We start from the raw sequence: 21,932 nt of genomic DNA on the forward strand, positions 1-21,932 counted from the left end.
TGACCTTCCCTGCTCATCACTTACCGCTCGTCATTTTTTGAATTCTTCAGACAAGGTTACAGTTCTTATCGTTTCTCATTTTATTCACCGAATTTATTCACAAACTGCTAACCGTCTGATTTATGGTGTGATAATCTACCGTCTTGAGTTCTTTATATATTTACTAAGTTTTTCGTGCAACTTTCAGCAAAACAAGCTGAAATAATCAGAAGTAGAACTGCTCACTATGCAAAGTGGAAAAATACCAAAATATATATGTCAACTGTGAGTTGAATTGCATTTTAAAATATTGATGTTTAACATTTGCAGGGAGATGAGACTGCACCGTGTGCTGCTAGAGAATCCACTTTTTAAATCCTGACCAGTTTTTTTCAAAGGGCTTGACCAGCACATGGCACCGGAGGTGGGAATAACAAGATTCTCCCTCAAAAACAACTTTACTTCTCGAAAAATGACAACACGTCTGTGAATCTTCTCTCCATAACTGTTTCCCAGTTAGGGGGGGGGGCTTCACGGGGCCAATATCTTAGACAGGACGGCACTTCGGGGCCCCGGCCTTTGCCTCCCTTCACCACATCCCTCCTCATCTGCATTTAAAATACGCCCTCGCAATCCGCACTCCTTGAGGTCCTCGCTTCTCTCTATCTCCTTCTCTTTGGCCACGGCCCGAGTAGCGTACGGTATTGCAGGCACAGAAGGGAGCTGGGGAGCAAAACAAACTAAGGCCACTTAGCTCAATCGTATTCACAATGGCAAATTAGGCAGAAATACAGAAGTGGTTGCAACCCAACCAAGCACACACACACAGACACACACACACACACACACACACACACACACACACACACACACACACACACACTCACAGGCAAAGACAATGTGACTCTCCTTTGTGACTCATTATAGACCGTATAATAAGCAGAAAATGTAGGTGAATGGGCAAAATTGCGGGAGGATATACCGGTTAATATTTACACAGCGCTTTGTCACCATCATATTCAATACTCCGCAGCACGAGAGGAGAGGGGAGGATTAATAGTCTCACTTCTGCTACCATTAATCCTTTATGCTATGGAGACACCAACCCCGCTTCCATCTCTGTGTTTTCATTTCTTTATTCATATTCTTCTTGACCCCGCTTCTTAAATAAAAAAAAAAAAAAAAAACACAAATGGGGTTGTATGTTTGCACAGGCGACGCCGGGGCTCTGGAGGAAAGTGAGAAGGAAGGGCTGACGTCTGACAGCCACTTGTCGCTAAATGGCAGGTGGCAAAGAAGCAGACGGAGCAGCAAGAGGACTGCATGTGAGGAAGACATGGAGGGTCATTGTGCTTGGGCAGGCGGGGGTGGTGGCGGCACCCCCAATGGGATATGTCATAGTGACGGAGGCGTCCGCGCAAAAAACATGACCGCGGTGCTTTCAGACGCCACATGCTTACACAAAGTAACACGCGTTGTGAAAGGACACGGGTGTGCACGTGTGCACGTGTGCACGTGAGCATTACAGTGTACTGTCCCTGCAGCCCGAGCTAGTTGGCCGGTGGGTTTGCTATTCTGGAATGATCTTCAAGAGGATCATATCACAGGAATACTCCGATGCGCGGGACGGACGCCGCCAACGAAGGAACAGTTGCCAACTCACAGATGCCTTAAGTGCATGTGGCATTTAATCCAAGCTTGGCGACATGCGCTCGCGGTACGGCTAATTCGCCGTCTCTGTAACATCAACACATGGCGGCGTAGAGAGGAGAGAGCTTGAGCGCAAATCTGTGGCAGAGGTGCTTTAGTAGCTTCCATGTCCAGTGAGCTATTGTTCCATTAACCTTGGGGAAAAGAACAAATGTAAGTGCACGGTTTCCCACTCCTTCAGCTGCTTATATAACGGCCTCAAGGCACTTTGAGTATGTCGAAGAATAATTCAGAAATAATTACAAAAAAATAAAAAATAAAACATAAGATTCAAGGCCGTCAGTGGAAAAAAAAAAGGGAAAAAAGGCGGAATAGAAAAAAAAAGTCTCGCGTGTGCCAGTGAAGGAGGGTTCGGGAACCTTTGAATAATCTTTCAAGGAGAAGCAGCAGAGACGGGAGCCACATCTTCCATCATCCTGACCCTTCACGCCCAGATTATACCGCAAGTTAAAGTGTTTAACTGTCACTGAATTTCACTTGATTTTCAAAAGCGGGACGCCATTTGTTTAAGTGAGGGGCCACGACTGGCTGGCTGTGACGCACAAGAAGTGAGAAAGCAGGACCCCGTTGTGTTTTCCATCCACAAGGCAGGTAACATTAAACTTTAGTTCTGATTATTATTTTACCAAAAAAGGATGTATTTCGACCAAAAATGCTCATTCAATAAAACACCATATCTACGTAGACCCCCTCTCATCCATGCTCTCCTCGGCGTCGCCAGTTTAACAGCGTGCTTATGTTCCTCACAGATGGCGGGAAACCAAGACAGCACCAAGGCGGCTCGGCTCGGCCCCGACATTAACATGCACCTCGGGTTGCAGGATGGCACGCCGGCGCCTCTATCCTCGCGCAGAATTAATGGACCGTCCTGCTCGGGCAACAACGTCGGGCGGTGTCTGTCGCCTTCTTGCAGCTCGCACGAATGCGATTCTTACCCATCTGAATGACGCACGATAGCATTTCATCAATACGTGAGGAATACTCGCATGGTTGTTTGCCTAAAAAACAACTAGTTAAGATATTAGGCGGGGAGCTTTTCCTTCTCCTGAAAAATAATCCAGTCAGAGAGGAACCATCAGAAATGACAGGGAAAATGAGATGAGACCGGAGGAGACGGATGTTGTTGTTGGGGTTCAGGTGGAGAAAAATGGGCGCTTTCTTCAATGTTCACCCGGAAACAAATACGATTTTTTATGTTTCTGTTGGTGAGTAGTGTTGATGTCTCTGTCTCCCCCTGACATTAATACACCGGTAGCACACACCGTGCCCTTTCTGCCTGACGCTCGCTCTGCTCGCTGGCCAGCGGACTGAGCGCTGCACTTGGTGAACAGAAGAATAGGGGGGGCAAAAGCTATTGATATAAATGATCTGCCGGCTGAGAGAGGCCCCCGGGCAGAGCGAGCGAAGGTCCGCTCGATACCAATTGATCGCGAGAGGCCCAGGCATTCGTCTTAATTCTGACTAATTAGGGCGGTGGCTGACTAGGAGGGGTTGGGGGAACAAGTTGCTGGTGTGTGTGTATGTGTGTGTGTGTGTGTGTGTATCAGTGAGACCTCCCAGATTACAAAATCAAGACCCCCCCCCCCCCCCCCACCACCACCACCACCACCACCACCACCACCGTGCAACACCCGTGTTTCCAAAACCGTGGAACAAGTGGAGGATTAAGAAAATCAGTTTGTGAGACAACAACCATCGCCACATTTGTGTCGCTGCCAGAATAATTCCCCTGCCGTTGGTGGGTTTCCTGATAGTCAGGATGGGAGTAAATCCTTTCTCACTTTTTTTCATTTTTTTTTTTTTTTTATTTTTATTTATCTTGTTTGTGTGAGAGCTGCTGATTATCTCCTGCCAGCACAAGTCTGGCCTCTGGTAGCCACGAGGCATCAGACGAGAAATGCTCTCCGTGCCTCAGCCGCTCTACAGATAGACATCAAAGCTTGTTAATTGGCAGGAAAGAAAAGTGAGGCTTGATCACCGGAACAATTGAGGATTCTGGAGTTCGGTTGTTTGCGCAGCACCTTCTGAAAAATGATGAGACGCGAGCTGCCGCCGCGAGGGGTGAATGAGACGAAGCCGGCCACTCGAGGCGAGATCGTGTGAGTGCGCGGTCCCCGGGGGGGGGGGGTCGGTATCGGGGAGGCGGGGGGGGCGGGCTGAGAAAGTGAGATGTGTGTCAGACTTGAGAGGCAAAGCCGTTTTTAAAAGATTGCGGCATTTGGGGAGCAGACGCTGGATGGGTCGCTGAGCCGCTGAGAGCAGGGCTTAGGACTCTGATGCCTATCTGTCACTCCCAGAGGATGTTAGCGGTGTGAAGTAGAAAGTGGCAGGAGGGAGGTATCACCGTGAACGAGGGGCAGCAGCAGCAGGGACGAGTCCACCTGACTGGAGATCACAATCTGACACTGGGAACACACACACACACACACACACGCACGCACACAGACATTCGTATGACGGCAGGCTATTCAGCCTCACCGCACAGACAAAAGTGACAAAATATCAGTGAGTGTAAGTGACAGATAGACAGCGGTTCGGTATCAGACCTGATCCCAGCGAAGAGGGGCGACAAAAAACCTCAGACTGGCAGGGCTGACCTTCGGCCTTCCTCTGGCGCTCGCGCAAGCCGGTAAAGACTGACAGATATCAGCTACTCTTGTTCTTTGACACGTAAACTTCGCTGCCCTTTCCACCTCCGGCACCTTGTTCCCCCGCCAGCTATTCATGGAGCGGACCGGTCTGGCTTCGGCCGACGCAACCCGACGGCGAGAGGTGGGGACCCAACAAAACAAAAGCAGTAAAACTTTGTGCCTTTCTGTCTGCGCCCATACCATAAATACCCCATCGGTTCCAGTCGCAGTGTCATTCTACTCATATCAAATCAACCAATCAGCAGGGACACGTCCCCTGGAATCTCTACTCGTCAGCTCGAGTGTGATATCCCGATGACTGCCTCGCCGTCGATACCGGTTCGCGTAACCGTGGCCTGGAGGGGGACAATTAGGGAGGGTGGGAGATGCTCTCTGCGATAAACGCTGTCACAACCGGTGCCGGTAATAATAATCTAGCGTCGCCCACTCTGATGATTAACTGTAACGGAACGCAGCCTCACATCCGAGCGAGGGTGGAATGAAGGAATGTGAGCATTGCTGCTGGTCTTCACTTTCATTGAGGTTTGTCGAAAAGCTATGGAAAGAGGAAAAAAAGCTGGGCGAGGATCTGACCGCCTGCACACACTTTCTGTTTAGTTTCAGATTTATTTTTTTTTTTAAATCAAACTGCTCCGGGGCCCGGAGGGGGGGGCTGGGGTTTGAAAGCGGCGGGAAAAACGGCGCGCACACAATGGACTCAGATCAAGCCAATTTATATTGATGTCGTTCAACATTTTTTTCAACTATACGGAGCGGCTGTGGCTCAGCTGGCAGCGCGGGTGTCAGTCCAGTCGGAAGGGTGAAGGTTTGATCTTCAGCTCCTCCTGTCTACATGTCACATATTCTTGGGCGAGACACAGAACACCCAATCACTTCCGACGGTCCCGTTGGTGCCTTGCTGCACATGAGTCGAGACCATTTCCATATATTTTGTTTAAAGCTTTAAAAAAAGACAAGCTCTGTTGACACTTTCCTCTCTATTTGTGTTTTGATTGACACTTACAGAAGCAAAAGCCAACTTATAAACAGACCATAATCATGTTCTAGTTATACATATTTTTTAAAAGAAGCACTCCTGTCCCGCAAAAATAAGACAAACACACCTTTTACTAACATATATATAATAATTATTGAATGTATATTTTTCTTTATTCACACTGTGTAACAACGACTGATGTTTTATTTGACGGGTAAATCAGCGATCAGTAATAAATCACGGCACTTCCGCCGTGACTAGATAGAATTATTGATTAATCAGCTTCAGCGCCAAAGAGTGTTATTAGGCTTTGTAACTTTGAACCAAAAAACAGTGTTTCTAATTAACTCCAAATTAAAAGATCAGATCTGGGGCCAAAAGTTGAATATTGAAAAATCATTTCTTAAGCCTGAATAACATTTATAAAAAGGCAAAATAACGCGTGTTACACAAATTGGCATTTCAGAAAATGCATCAGAAAACACTGTAATGTTATTACAATTACCAATATTTTACTGTTGGGCTATTATATTTTTCTTTTTTCGATATTGTCTTTTACCAGATGGTCGCATTTTCTGACATGTTGATGTGTATTTCGAGATTTCTCATGTTTCCTGCAGCGTTGGCGCATTCTCCCAGGAAATTCCTTGTGTTTTTGTTTTTTTTTTCCACCTGCCTGTTTGTTTACCTTAGAGTGGGGATGGAGGTGTAGTGGGGGTCCGTATACAGATGCAGACTAAAAGGCCAGGAAGTCAAATATAGACACTGTGGACTCGCAGGTGGTGCGAGGCCGCACCGCGCTGTCTGACGTGTGGTTGAGTGACGGCCCCCGGCCGAGCGGGCCTGGCTCACCCATCAGCAGGCAAGACACCGGGACCCCCGTCTGCAGCGCCAGCCAACCATCTGCGTGAACCGGCACGGAGGGCGCCTCGCCGGACGCTCCCCGTCGGAAACTTTTATTTTAGTTTGTGTCACCAATCCTGCTCCGACGGTGACAGAAGCATGTTTATTCTTGTCACGACGGCAACATGGTGTGACCCTGAACTGTCATGTGCGGCTTCGGTTGAGTCAATATTTACGCTGATTTGAGAAACACTGTTAGGTAGTCATCTGACAGCGATTCATCTGATTACAGACATATTCAAATGTGTCCGTGGGGCGAGGGGAGGGAGTAAATCCACGGGAAAATGTGCGTGGATTGGCAAAGAATTTGTGGAAACAGTGGAGCTTGTAAATGCCTTTTTCCATCAGTCAAATCTCATCCTCGAAGGGTGCGGAGTTGGGGGCGGGTGGGTCTGCATTCACCCATCCGCAGCAAAATAGCGGTTCATTTTAAAATGAGGTGACTGGTGTGTCACGTCGGATGATAAGCGATGACAGTAAGGGTTTTTTCCTGCCCTCAGTAAACACACAGCTCAGCAAGCATTCCACGCGACCATTTACCAAGACCCTTGAACGTAGCACGAGAACAGCTAAACGTACAGTATCCCTTTTCCGTTTTCGTATCATCTCCCCGAGATGCCCCGATAATCCCTCCTTTACACCCCATATGACGCCAGGTCTTCAATTTAATTCACCATCTGCGGCAAGCTTGAAATATTATCCAAGAAATGAGATCCGTGACCCTGAATATAGAGTGCGAAGCGGCGGAGGGAGCGGGATGGAGACATCTTCCGATTCTGCGGCTAAGAGGCATATTGTAGTGGGAGGAAGAGACCCGGAGCCCCCCTCCCCCATGTGGCATGGCTAAATATTTGCCCTCTTCCACTTGGCTGTCTAGACGCATCCACTCAGTCCCCTTCCCATCACTCCTCTGTGTGGCTCCGAAGTGGCAAGAGCTGGCATGGTCAGCCAGGCAGAGCGCCAAACCCACGACACAAAGTTTCTCCTCTCTGCCAGGGGTCACGTAAGTTCACCAACCTGGAAAGAATGGGCTTCGCATTTTTAAAAACCTCTGGGCCGCCATCGGTGGAGTCACACACGCTTCGGGTGAGGGACGGGGAGGGTTGGAAAAAAAAAATGCTGTCAAATGGTCTTTGTGCTTCCCAATGATTTGGAGAACGGAGCCCTCAGAACTCCACGAGGGGTCTCTGCAGACTTCTCTCCAGCTAGTGTTCCATATTCATCGTCCCTTCTTTTTCACATGGCAGGGATTTAATTGCCTACAATTCAAACTAAAAAGCTAGATGAGCAAAAGCTGGAGTGAAAGCACTACGCCTCCTGAGAGAACAACGTGGGAAGTCCAACACCAGCACGCTCAACCTGATAGACGCATAACTACTAATAAGAGGCCTCATTACACATAACCAGATTATTCCCTCGGCTATCAGCCCGAGTACATTTCTCTCCTCCGAAGAGATACTGCTCAAACACTGCCATGCCAGTTGGAGGAACTTCCCGCCTGGCTGGGAAGCAACGTTTTCTTCTCGCTCTCCATTGGGAGACTTCCAAGCCGGTTCTGCATCCAACCGCGGCGATGCTGGGTTGGAGGTTCGGTGCGTTCGCCAAAAAACACGCGGGGCCAAGACCCTCCACAGAGGGAACTGTGTTTGAGGCTCCATTCAAGGCGAGCTGGAAATATATTCATTCATTCATTCATTCATTGGTGATATCGCTTATACTGCATTCAGAGTCGCAGCGGGCTCGAGCCTTTCCAAGCCGCTTTGAGGCGGGAGGCGGTGTTCACCCTGGATGCTCACCTCTCCATCACGGGCCCAAAAATAGAGACATGCAACCACTCACTCTTTCATTCACACATCCGGGCAATTCTCCTCCTGCATGTTTTTAGGCTGTGGGAGGAAACCGGAGAACCCGGTGGAGCCCCACGCAGACACACAGGGACAGCATGCAAACGTCAATCCGGAAGGTCCCCTGTCAAAATCGAACCAGGGACTTTCTAGCTACGAGGCGGAAGTGATGACAACCACCTTGCCGGACAGATATAAGGTGACTAGTTGGATGAACGTCCTGAGCTCAGATTGGGACAGAATTTGTCGAACTGTTGCGAGTTGGAGAAAATAAAACATACCCCTCAGTGTTTTGTCAAGATTTCCTTTTAGACTCCGACATCAATCAAAAGTATTCATTTGTGTCCTTGTGATGTTTTTGAGGAGAAAAGATGAATGCGTCTGAAAGTAACCAAGGTGTGAACTTTTAAATGACATTATTATTTCACTGTAAATCAACTAAGAAACTATTCTGAGGTGGCAACTCTACATTCAGTGCCCGGATGCTTGACTGGGTTCCTCTTCATCCATCCCATTTTGGGATCCGGGGTCAAGGTCAGCTCAGTTTTTACCGTCTGAAAGAACCAACTTCTGCTTCCACTTTGGCTTAATCGTCGAAAAAAAACTTGTAAATCCTCGGAGGAGACATCACTTGTTGGTCTTTGTGGATCATTTTCGGTTTTAAAGTACAGCGAGGTAACATGGCTTGGGCCATGGCAAAATCATCACAAATACTGATTCCCAACAATATCTGTCTGACGGGGGAACAGCAGTCAGTATCTAATGATTCATGGCCCTTGAAATAAATCTGGAACACAAATCTTTCCAAAAGAAGACTGTCTCTTTTTCTATGCTTGTTTCTGCTCACCTGAAATCCACGCCTTTATGAGAACATATCTTTGCTCCAACCCAGATAAAGCGCAACATCCAAACAACCCCGTCTCTGAGATCGGACCACCAAAGCCCCTGAAAGGATTAAACCAAAACAGACTTGATATCTCTGATGTTGTGGATGCAATAAAAGGAGAATTGCGCGCAGGGGGACCATTGGATGATTTGTGGAAATTGTGAATCCGGATCTCTGGACAACCTACAGCTGATTTCACGGATTGATGTCAACGGAATAAATCAGCATTTTAAAACTCTCAGGGATCCACAAAGAGATGATGGGTCAAAGCGCCGGAGAAGAAGGGGAAATCGCCTGTTACGCAGGCTGTTTTCCATTGCTCTACTCCGACTGGTTGTTCTAGGCTCTGGTTATAATCTGTCACATTAACGCTGGGATAGAGGATATGTTGACACAGAGAGGACATTGCACATCGAGACTTTAGGGCTTATCCAAGGCTGGTGGCACTGGGACAGGAAGACAAGCATGTGTGTGTGTGTGTGTGTGTGTGTGTGTGTGTGTGTGTGTGTGTGTGTGTGTGTGTGTGTGTGTGTGTGTGTGTGTGTATGTATGTTTGCGTGTTTAGGGAGAGGGTTGCCGGTGGAGTGGAGCATGTGGATGCCCACCCACTCAGCAGCCTCGCGGCCCTCGTCATTTCGCATCAATCCACAGCCCCTCAATATAAATAGGACAGGCATCCTAAAGCTACGCAGTGCTAAGAGAAGCAATGGCATAAAGCGTGGAAGCCGAACCCCTCAGCCCAAAACCGGCCCAGTCTGGCAGAACTGCAGGTTCTGTTGCCTGGGCTACATTTGCGCTGCCAGTGAACATGAAGTCTGTGTATTATTCAATTTGGTGTTGTTTCAGTAATTTATGTTTCAGTAAGATAAGGCAAAAATCAGAGGGGAATCAGTTGCATCCATAGCCGCTTGATTTTTGTTGTTGTTTTCTTTTTGTTTATTTTTTTGTTTAATGGTTTGGAATCAGGGCCACACGGTGGCACAGTGGTTAGCGCTTTGGCCTCACAGGACGAAGAACCCTGGACAAGGGGACCTCTCTGTGAGGTGTGTGCATGTTCTCCCGACGCATCTGCGTGGGTGCCCTCCGGTTTCCTCCCGCAGTCCAAAAACATGCAGGAAAAAAATTGGGAAAATTGCCCTGAATGACTGAGAGAATGACAGGTTGTCTCATACATGTGTATATGTATATGTGGCCCTGTGATTGGCTGACTCCAGGGTGTACCCCGCTTCTCGCTGAGTGCGGGATAAGCGGCAGACGATGAATGGATAGATGGATGGATGGTTTAGAACCACTATTTCTTCATGTCTGAGCTAAAGCACGGACTGCAATTGAATGCCAGTTGCCTGACGTTGCTCAAAGTACCGAACAATGAAATTGATTCAAGACAAAAGTATAACGCACAGGGTTTTTGACATTAAGGGAATCACAGCAATAAGCCTCTCCATTAGACAGCTCATCACAAGATACTCCGCTTATCTTGGCGGTGTGGACACAGTTTTCGTTACATCTTCCAGATTAATGGTTAATAGTACTTTTTTGCAATTCTTTGAGTACGTTTGAGAACTTAAAGTAATATACAAATAAAGCAGAAGTGTCAGCGTCAGTGCTAAAATTAAAGTATTTCATGCATTCACTCATTGTTTATACCATTTATCCTGCATAGAAAGTCACGTTGGAGGGGGCGCTATCCCAGCTGTCATTGGGCGAGAGAAGGGTTCACCAGTCGCCAGTCGATCACACAGCCACATATATAGACATACAACCATTCACTCCCTCATTCACACATCATGACAATGAACCTACTGATTGGTTTTGGAGGAAAACTGTAGAACCTGGAAGAAACTCGTGCAGATACTGGGAAAACATGGAAACTCCACATGGAAAGGCCCCCCTGTTGGAGTTGAACAATGACCTTCTTGCTGTGAGGCCACCTCCCCTCAAGATTTTCAGATAGTATTGTGCATTAAATACACTGCAGCCAAACCCAGCTGATACCGAGTGAGAGGCAAGACACCTGTAAAGGAATCTGACCTCTCACTCTCTCGTTCATGCCTGCAGATAATTTAGTCCTCATTGAACGTACTGACTGTTTATGTACTGTAGAAGGAAGACGGAGAACCTGGAGAGTCCTTGCACACATAAAGGTAGTTCAAGTGGAGTCATTGTCATTGGAGTAAACTTGATGTTTAATGGAAGCATGAGAAAAAGCTCAAAAACAGAAAAGGTCAGGTGTGTTTCAGAGAATGGGCTTTAAGGAGCTGAAGATGATGCACTAATATAGCGAGTGCATTTCCACACGGTCGGTTCCCCGTGGCGTCACTGCGGCTTCACTCTCCATTACTGCCGGGCAAGTGAAGTGTGAAGTGTATGTAGGAGCACAGCTTGAGGGTGGAGGAGGGGGGTGGTTGGAAGTCTAACTAATAACATCCACCCTCACTCCACCCCCATGCAAAATCGCTTTCTGGAAGCAGTATCAAGCCGTTCTCATGGAATCATTATTTAATATATTCAAACAGCTGGGAGGTGTTGTCTTTTGTGCCAGTGTCAAATGAAAGAGGACGAACAAACAGCTGGCAGGGCATTTTCCTGCTCCAAAGCTCTGCTTACAACTAGACTTTAACGAAGTGAGGGTGATGCACACTCATGGAGCAATTTGCCATGAATCACATCCTAAATAAGCTCCAAATTACTGTCATGCAACTAAATCCAAAAGTAGATCCAAGACTCATTTTCTGACTTTGCGGCGAGCGAGTCCATCCGTGTCCTCTACTTCCACCCAGTGGCTCCGAGCTGAAAGCGACGCCTCTGCCCCCGCTCGCAGAGATATGAGCGATGACGGATCTCACTAAGTCACATCTAACACTTATTATCACATCCAAAACTGTTCCTCTCTGAAAACCACACACTTGGCAATCCCTTTAATAATCACAAGCATGAAAATTAATGATTAGAGTTTTCCCTTTCCCTCTTGGATTTCCTTTTTTAAGCAGCTCGCCATATTGTGATCATGACTTTGTTCTGCCAACCTCTGTTTAGCTGCCAACTGCCCAGTGATTGTAAAAAGAATAGCTCAGTATGTTGGAATCTGCATTTCGGGTTGACTAGCACTGGCAGGATTCTGGTGCTCAAAGCCTGTCAGGGAGCGCGCAAGTGCTCCTGTAAAACGTGGCACAATCAAACGGTCATTTTGAATTGAGCACGTTGAGATCTGTGGCAGTGACCCAGGGAAGTTGTTTAACTGCCAGTCCTGAGCACTTTGTACTGATTACCAATCTTGGCTGATGAAATCAATTGAATAAGCCAGCCTGACTAGCGATGTGACAAAGTTATGCTATGTCCTTTTTTAGACATTTTTCTTTTCATTTATTATTTCAGATAAGACATGTGTTTGAGTTCTGAGGTATTACTTTGCACAGCACATGCACTGATCATGAATGGGGAAAGTGCACGGAAAGGAGATATTGAAGGCATGAGGTAACACAAGGTGAGCTGATCACAAAATTTTTATATATTTCCATGTTTTATAATAAATGATCAGACCAATCTGGCCCATGGGCAAGAATTTTGTTTTGGTGTTTCTGAACATAAGAAGACCACATTATAACCACCTTAAAGTTGTGATGAAAATGTTTAATCCAGCCCAAATATTTTTATTGACTCGTGTTATTGTAGAGGAGGCCTTATAAGGATAACATTAAACAGGTGCAGATGAAGAATGTATGAGGCTTTGCATGCAATGATCTCTTTTTCCACTCTTATTCTTTTATGCTTATTGTTGTTCCTTTGAAAATCGTTTCAAAAGAACCTAAATTTAAAAGGGAAGCAGGCGTAAGAAAATTGCTGTTCTTAATGATTAATGCCGTTGGGAAATTCATGATCATATAATGTAATAAAATGCTAAAAGGACATTATGTGGCTTATTAGTTAATCCATGCTTTTACAAACAAGATACATATTTCACAAGACAAATATAACTGGAGGGCTTGGCTGACAATTACTGCACAGAACGGATTGGGGATGAACATTTGGATGATGGACACTTTTTTTCATTAATTATACATAAAGTAGTCCAATGGATTCCACAAGGAATATCTTTTTGTTAATGTAATAGGGCTAATCTTTTGAGCTGTTAATGAGCCTGGGCTACAAACCCCTCGGTAAATAATGAGGACTAATACTTAGCGTAGTCAGGGACCTCAATACCTAAATACACCAGTACCTAATCTGATCTATCGATGATTATCAGCAATAATGATAAAAAGTATTAATCATAATGTTACAGTTAAAAGTCAGTCGAGGTGGGGTAGATAAATAAGGTGGAGAAAGAGAGAGAGAGCACTACCGGTAAAAGCATGCATCGTAACTTGGCAACAGCTTAGCAATCGTTGGAAAATCGATCTGAATAATTATGTTTTTTATTTCTTTTTTTTTTCTTTTTTCTATTTTGAAGTAATTGACACGCGTGGTGTAGTTATTTTCAAACAGGCGGTGCCACGGACAGCCCAATACAAGCCGAGGACCCCAGAGGGCCAAGATGGCGGCGCCCGTCACAGAAGCCGGGGAGTTTGGAAACTGGTTAAACGGTCGTCTGGACTCCCTGGAAGTGGATTGTGAGGTGTATGGTGCCTATATTTTAGGTGTACTGCAAGAAGAGGAGAATGACGAGGAGAAAAAAGACGCGCTTCAGGGAATTTTATCGGCCTTTCTGGTAAATATCCAGGGCGGCATGTCGCCTTCTCGTTTTGTCCCAGCTCGCCTTGTCACAGGGCGGCAACGAGTAACTGCGCTGAGGTCGTTGTTTTTATTTTTGGATCAACACGTCAGACGTGAAAACGACTTGTTCACCGAGGCCCGCAAACGAAACGGCAGCGGACCTAAAATGTTGAATATGTCCCCTCTTTACCCCCGTCCTCTCTTACTTAGTATGCTATCGCCGCAATAATGTAGAAAGTATCATTGTCAGGTGTTGGTGGAATGAAGGAAGCCAGTTAATGTGTAATGGCTTGTTGGTGTTGTCGTGTGTGTTCAGGACGAGGACGCCGTGGAAGATGTCTGCGGGGAGATCATCCAGCAGTGGACCGCCTACTGCGGACGCTCCGGGGACAAACGCGACGGCGAAAACGGTATTTCCGTAGATTATGCGGCAACGCGTTCCCTCTGTCAGATCATCAGACAACTCTGTGATTCCTCATAAATAAACAAAAATCTTGTCTTTCTTCCTCAAACATTTACACAGAGTGTGTTCAGAATAAATAAAATAAAACACGACCGCAGTCTGCTGATCACAAAAAAAAAATATATAGCTAGAATGAAATCCACAAACAAATCGTATGCAGTTATTAAAATAATCCAAATCTACATTTCAAAAGGCAACAGCCCTTTTCCTCACATCTGCTAATGTAAACACAACCTCACACTAATATGCTACTGATGCTGGTCATAGATCTGAAAAGAAATTATTTTAAAAAGCAATTTTTTTGTTTTTTTAGACAATAGCAAGTGCATTACAATTTCTTAGACTGAATTTGGTCATGGCTCGGTCAATTGGGAGTGTTACTATCTTGTACGGAGATCCCTGAGAAGCCCTTCCAAAGTCAGTGGACTTTCCCTTCTCCCCTCAGACGATGTCCAAGCCATCGCCAGCATGATTGAGAAACAGGCTAAGATTGTGGTGAAGCAGAAGGAGGTGTCAGAGGAGTCCAAGAAGAGGAAAGAAGCCCTTCTCGCTCAGTACGCCAATGTCACGGACGAAGAGGAATATCCTTGATTTTACAAAGTGTGCTTGCCTCACGCCGATTGTTTTCAGCCTTTCGGTATAACTGACGGAATAAGGTTCTTGCGGGGACTTTCAGCAGCTGCCTGCTTGAGAAGCTCCGTTCATGGTTTTAGAAAATGTCAGCTGGCTCCTTGACAGTAACACTGAAGGTGACGAAGAGGAGACCCCAAGTGGAGTCAACATGGCCGGGAATGAGAAATGTATCCTTTGCAAGGCTCAAGATGCTGAACATTTAAAAGAATTCCGTTTCAAAGTTCAACATACAGATTTACCAAGACTGTCCCGGTTGTTGGTGCCACTGAAGCCGTGATGCCGGAGTAAAGATACTATTCTCCTTAACCCTGAAGCGTCAGCTCTATTTCGCAACACCAACGTAGAGGAGGTTCTCACCAGGCAGAAGCAGAAGCGAGATCAGGCCCGTGACGATGCCCAGAAGAAGAAGGAGATGGACAAGATGCAGAGGGAGAAGGACAAGCTCGCCAAACAGGAGAGGAAAGACAAGGAGAAGAAGCGCACACAGAAAGGTGAACGTAAAAGATAAGAGCAGGAGAAAGGACACTTCTGAGAGTGATCACTTGGCTACATCACAGCTGAACCAACAACTATCGCCTCCTTTTTGTTTTTAAGCCTACCTTCCTTATGCGAGCATGTCATCAAGCCTTCCGGGTTTTTTTTCCCTTCTTCATATGTGATAAGAGTCCATATATTTGTTCCCGATTGCTGAGAACATATCCAAAGGTGCAATAAAGGCCTTCTTGTTCGATCAAAGCTGCATTTCAGATGATCCGTGTCACTTCTGGCAGCAGGTTTCATCCTATCGGCGCTCAGCATCAACATCTCCTTTATTCACAAACTGAATGCCAAAGTTCACGCAAAGACTCTGCTCTGGCTTTAGTTTCACAATCAACCTTTTTTGCAGCTGAGAGCAAAGGGGTGCTAAATCTGTTATACCTCAAATCCATTGAGTACCACTGACTGAATGTTGGACACGCTTCAACGTTTTTTTTAAAGTAATAAAAAACATCTTAAGCAATTGAGAGGATTTTATTCTTTTATTCTGACTTCAAGACCAAACATGTTGAAGGTAAACACAGAAATGAACAGAACACAATGAGGATGAAGAACGGTGATAGACAACTGCTGACTCTGAAGCTCCAAAATCCTGTTTCACTCAGCAACATGAAAACTCTATCCACTAACTTGCATTTCTAAATGATTCCAACAATATTTAAGAAAAATGTCTGACAATAATTAAAACTGATTAAATATGGAAGTACTTCCAAAATCAAAATGTTACTAAAATAATAAACATTTACAACTTTTTCATAAATAGATATTGTGGATTCATGCAAAAGAGAAGTAAAATTTACAAATGGAACATTTTGTAAAAAAAAAAAAAAAGGATTAAGAATGTTCATTTTACTCAACTTACAGTCAACTATAAAATGAATTAAGGTCTAAAACGACAAACTGCATCCATGGAATCAGTGGAGTCGTGTATAAAATTGAAAATATCTGTTGAGATATCAATCATAGGTTGTATTAATACATTTGATTATCCTTTGGTAAAACGGAAATATCTGTTGACATACCACTCATAGGTTGTATTAATACATTTGATTTTTATCCTTTGGTAAAACTGAAATATCTGTTGAAATATCAATCATAGGTTGTATTAATACATTTGATTATCCTTTGGTAAAACTGAAATGTCTTCAAATTGCAAATTATTTAGAATGTGTGTGAATGCAGTATGTTTGGGTTGCATATTTGAACAGTTAAGGATATTGTCAATTCAACTCACTGGAGTTATGATTAGGTTTTGCTAAGAACTGCCAAGCATCCAGGTCTCATTTTGTCCTAATAAATAAGTAAAACATCGAAGAATTCACTGAAATCTTCTACATAAATAGTACCTGTTAAATACTGTGGTGACTGAACAAGATTCACATTGATTTGGACGTTGAACTAATTAAGATGAAGCAAATAGGCAGCGGGATAAAGGACATTTTCATGCGAGTCCTACACAAATGTTTGCCGCCAGAAGCTTCGGCGTTCCGGGCATCCATCCCTTACGCAGCGATCGCTGTACCGAATCTAAAATGTCAGTTCTGACACCTGCGCAAGAAATGCGGTAAGAATGACGTTTTTTTTGTAAACGACCATCTTTTCCAAGAGAATTGAATCATTCTGGTGTGGTTTTGTTGCCCTCTGCTTGTTGGGTCTCTCATTCATAGTTTAAAAGAGTATCCCTGTAATGGAGAGGGGCTCGACTGTGTATAAGCATGTGTGTCCTCCCCGTCGACAGCTTGGTCCATGACAGGTGTGGAACCTGTCATCTGTGCAGCACACCAGAGGGCTTTACGCAGCCTCTTTGTCGTGTCAGTTAGGTCCTTCAATGCAGTGATCAACAGCAGGTTGTCTGAAGAGGAGACAGTTAAAAAAAAGTTAACACATAAACAAGTAGTACTTTTTTACATGTCAAAGGAGGTATTCTGAGGTACATTCAGTTTGGTTTGATCCATGACAGCAGTTGAGAGACATACCAAGTGCCAACATATAGGGAACCTTAAAGAGGTGGTCCAAGTGCAGCTCCACCAGCCTCTCACTTTGGTTGGCATTAAAACTGAATTACGGTGGCAGTGAATTGAAATAAATGCAGTTCCCAATATATCGTTCTACATACTGAAGAACTTCCACGGTGAGCAAACGTGGACTGGTGAGGCGATAAGGACAAGATGTAGATGTGCGATGTGAAGCTCAAATATCTGCTTGCTAAATCATTTAGTCCAAATGGCTTGAAACCAAAATAATTGGGTTAAATACATCTAACACATTACCTCTGTCTTCTGTGAAATCAGCTCTCCTCCACTGATGTTTGGAAATGTTTCCAAACTCCTCTTTGCATATTCCCTGGGTGGTGGAAATGGCGATTTGATGCCTTTGCAGTGCGGTGTGGATGTTTGGATGTAGTGGGGAGTCTTGCAGAAACTCCATTCTCTCAAGAAGGATTTTTACCTGCAAAACACAAAATGCTTTTCATATATATTTATAAGATTTTGTTTTGTTTTGTGGGCTCAGAATGCTGATGCTGTCACAGCTTGGCTCTGTAAGGCGGGCGGCCGTTTAATTCGAGGTGTCAGCTCTAAATGGTTTGGTTCACTTACCAGTTCTTTCCATGGGGTGAGCTCAAGAAACTTTTCATTACTTATTTATTTATTACATAATGCACATTTGACATCATTCCTCTGCATGTTACAGATCAAATCTGCAGTCCAGAGTCCAACACGATACTTCTTTGACTGAGTGGTCTCGATAGTTCGAAGATTAGGACATTAGTCACAGCAGAATTAAACTAGAATTTCACAGTGAAGAGTTTAGCCCACTCCTAAACATCTCTGTGATCAGTTCAAACAGTCCTGACTCCTCTTAGAAACTCCCTAGAAAGACCCAACTGCCTGCGTTTTTTTCCCCAAGTAGAAATGGGAGTAAGAAGATAATACATATTAAAAACTACATCCGTTGGGTTTCACGCAGTGATGACTGGTTATATTTTTCTCAGAAAGCTCAGTGCCCCCATCTGGGACCTCAAGGGTGTGGATTCAGAAAGTACCTTAAAACAATGTAACAGAAATACCACCACGTAAGCTGCTGGACGACAGCTACTTTTTGAAAACACCATAACCAACATCTGAATTCAGACTTACTTAACACGTGCATGAATACGCAAGCATTTGACATCAGACCCAGCAACTTAAAAAACTTGTCCTTGTGGAAATGCACAAATAGGTGGCAACATTACAACGGACACACACTTGAATACAGTGTGCAAAATACGAGTTACTGTTTTCTGAGGTATAAGTGGAGTTCATGTTCTCTTCAGGCTTTCACTCTTCTTAGGAATTCTTTCAATGGTGTCATAATCCAGAATCACTATATTGATTAAAACCCAACATTGACTGCAAAGTTTTGATCTGTCTGTTTGGATGACAGATGTATTCAAACACATTCAGATTGTATTGTAGTTATTTTCACATATGAATGAGACCTAGGACAGATCTGGTCATTTCATTCTATGTGCTCTATCCTGTTCATAATTTTGATACATATCTCAATCTGACATAGGGTAGGCTGTGTCTGAATGTTTATCCAACAGAACTAATAAAGGTGTCCTGACAAGTTAAGTATTTTGGAACAAAACTCCTGTTTATTTGGGGTAGGAAACCTCACCTTTGCTTGTTCTCTTATTTGATCAATGATGAGATGGTCAACTTTTGTGGGATTTGGTGGCATTTTGGGCAAGTTGGGGTCTGTCACAGTTGCTGTCCAATTCTCAGGGAATGTTGGGCTAAGGATGCTTTCTGTCTGGAATAAAATGCAAACCACAATGTAAAGACTAAAGTTTGAAACAAAAAATGTTGTTTACGTACCCAACTGGCCCGTAATATGAGGTTGGACAATGAATGAATGAAAATGAAATATAATTTTCTTTGTGGACTAGTGATAGAAAATATTCAGAATAAATAGTTTCCTTCAAAAATCATATTAAAATTTGTTATTGTTCAAAATGTAGTGATCCATTGTATTTAAGTATTTACTCACATTTGCCAGAGGAATAAAAGATTTTCCAGTAACTCTAGTCTTTTTCGCTAACCTTTCATATCTGATTAACTTAATTAAAATTCAAAACAAACCAATGGATTAGTTGGGTAAGCAACGGAAGACACGTTTTTCATTCTGACCTAGCACTAAGAATGTGTGATATCTGATGCCAAATACTGTCACTTCAACTACAGTGAAGCTGAATGGGCCGTAACTGAACAAAACAAGCCCCAAGCTCATTCCCTCTAAATAATTTTGACATCTCCAGTGCTCTCTATAAATATTAGGGATACGGCTGTTGGCTCTTTATAATTTACTGGTACATCATCCATAAAATTTTCCCATTAAGTTCCTCCGACTAGATTCAGCGAGAGACCGCTTACCATTTGTCTCTCTTTCTCTAAACACTTCCACTGCTCATAACAGTTGTCCAGGTAGAGGTGTAGTTCCATCACACATCCACGTTGATTCATCACTTGTGGAGTTGCCAAATCTGAGTCCATTTCATATTTGCTCTCTTGTGTGTGGGCCGCAGTGTCACTGAGAAAGGCATTAAATTCCAAGCCCTCTTTGGGGCACATCATGTCAGTGGAATTCTTTCCTGAGGAACCAGGAGATGTATGTCTGGAGTTTAAGTTTGAAGAATCAGTGGCCAGCCTTGAGTAGTCCCCTGGGTAATTTACAGGATACATGGCAGGTCTGAACTGTTGTATATTCTCCAAACTGGCCCTGCTATTTTCTCCGTCAAATCCCTGCACACTCCCTCTGAGGTTGGAGTGCGAGTTTTGTAAGACAGCCTGTTTCTTGTCTCCCTGTCTGTTATAAGTGATGGTTGGGGGTCCTGTGAAGAACTCTCCTCCCAATAGACCAGGGTTCTCCATCCCCTTCCTTTCCTCTAACATATGTGGCTTGATCTTATTCTGCTTCTGATTCTGCTTGAAGTGATGATTTGAATACTGGCTCATGTTTAAACTCATGGGGACAGATGTGCTCTGTCTGTTCATTGTAATCTTACTCGGATTTTGGAAGTCAAAAGTTGCATCGATTGTCTTGGCTTGACGAAATTGTTCTTTGTTTTGGCTGCTGAATACTGGCAGATCTTGAAAACAATCGTGCTTAAGTGTTTGTTTCCTCATTCCTTCGTGTCTGTCCTTCAGCACCGCCCCGAATTGTCCCACCAGCTGTTTTTGGAGATGCACCGAAGGAGTGTTATGTTTCAACAACACTGGGTTTCCAACTTTCCATTGTTCAACAGAATCCTCACAACTTACACTATCATGTCCATTGGCTCCAAAAGACTGAAAACTCCGTACCAGTTGGTTAATGTCTTGTGGTACATGCTGGTCATTACTCCCGGGCCTCGCACTGCTCCTGGTGTACTGGTCCTCATAGTAATGATTGAAGGATTGTTTGCTGGTCTCGATTTGCGGCCTGAAGACATCGCTGATTTGATGGAAGTTATTCATTGGCTGGCTATTTATTCTAGTTCTATCGACTGACATATTTGCATTCTTGCTGTGTTGTGTCCGTGACAGGTAGGTGTTTCCCATTTGCGGAAGTAATAGCCCTGGTGGCATCTTCTGAGGATGACTAGTGAAGCTGTCCCTGTCTCCATTTGGCAAATTAATAGGCCATTGTTGATTGGTAGCGAGGTTATTGAGCTGCTGCGAAAACTTATCAACATCCTTGACCAAAGATTCTGCTGACAACCTCTGTGCTTCATTGTATGTCTCACCAGCGACAGGCATTGGCTGAAAGGAGCAACTATTTAGGGAGTTAGCCCCTGACCAAAAGTGCTGAAGCAGTTCTCCTGGCAGAGTTTTTGGAGAGGGGTTACAGGTAGGTGAGTTCCTGGCAAAATTCAGAATTGGAAAACAATAGAAGAGATATGATAAATATGTTCCTTCTTCAGGCACAGGTAATGGATGTTTAATCAAAATACGGTGTTTGATACCCAAAATATTTAAAACTCTGTTTACCCTTCATTGTAGTAAAAGTCCTGTGGATCAGCATCATCCAAAATATTTGATACTAAACCCTGTAGATCTGTCTCATCATCACAATCAGTGTTGTCTGTGGGTTTCCTTGGATAAGAAGGTAGTCAGTTCTCAAAGTTATATTCAAAAGAATTAATGTTATACTAAAGCTGTAATTTCCACATGAAGAGTTGAACAAGTATAATACATCAAAACTTGGTTAAAATAAAATATTTCCAATGACATCACATTCTACAGAACAATATTTGCACTGTGATTGGGAATGGATGTAAAGCAGAGTACCTGCTCTTCATCTGGGCCAAATTGGTACAGTCATAGGGACTGTCGTGAGCATTGTGAGTCCAGGATGTGCAGAATAGTGTGTCCTGTTCCTGCAGTGAGACACTAGGGGTGGAAGTAAGTGGCAATCCGACACTACCACTGTTTCCACGACCCATACTGGCCTGAACAGAAGGAGAAAGTAACCAGAAAATATATTACATTCCTTGGGCTCATTGTAGGGTAGAATAAAAAACACATTTGTCAATAAACAATAAATGTTCGAGTAGCCATGGGGAGGGCTCTGTGGATGGTTTAAAATTATTAATTTGAAAGATGGAGTGTTTAGG

General features: G+C 44.3%; 2 protein-coding genes across 2 annotated transcripts; one reads left to right on the forward strand and one right to left on the reverse strand.

The window, feature by feature from the left end:
* Nucleotides 1-6,052: 6,052 nt before the first annotated feature.
* Nucleotides 6,053-21,617, reverse strand: meioc (meiosis specific with coiled-coil domain). The gene is made up of 7 exons (XM_086176441.1): nucleotides 21,607-21,617; nucleotides 21,307-21,411; nucleotides 20,419-21,178; nucleotides 17,566-17,743; nucleotides 17,000-17,147; nucleotides 9,955-10,040; nucleotides 6,053-6,219 (listed from the first exon to the last, which is right to left on the reverse strand). Exons 1-7 carry the CDS (start codon nucleotides 21,615-21,617, stop codon nucleotides 6,053-6,055), a joined length of 1,455 nt encoding a protein of 484 aa, XP_086032567.1.
* Nucleotides 13,449-15,751, forward strand: ccdc43 (coiled-coil domain containing 43). The gene is made up of 5 exons (XM_086176049.1): nucleotides 13,449-13,657; nucleotides 13,979-14,072; nucleotides 14,571-14,706; nucleotides 14,870-14,925; nucleotides 15,079-15,751. Exons 1-5 carry the CDS (start codon nucleotides 13,484-13,486, stop codon nucleotides 15,264-15,266), a joined length of 648 nt encoding a protein of 215 aa, XP_086032175.1. The 5' UTR covers nucleotides 13,449-13,483; the 3' UTR covers nucleotides 15,267-15,751.
* Nucleotides 21,618-21,932: the final 315 nt, after the last annotated feature.

This window comes from Fistularia commersonii, chromosome 28, assembly GCF_037954325.1.
Source record: "Fistularia commersonii isolate RoL2024-O1a breed Wild chromosome 28, RoL_Fcom_v1.0, whole genome shotgun sequence".
Taxonomy (NCBI): domain Eukaryota; kingdom Metazoa; phylum Chordata; class Actinopteri; order Syngnathiformes; family Fistulariidae; genus Fistularia; species Fistularia commersonii.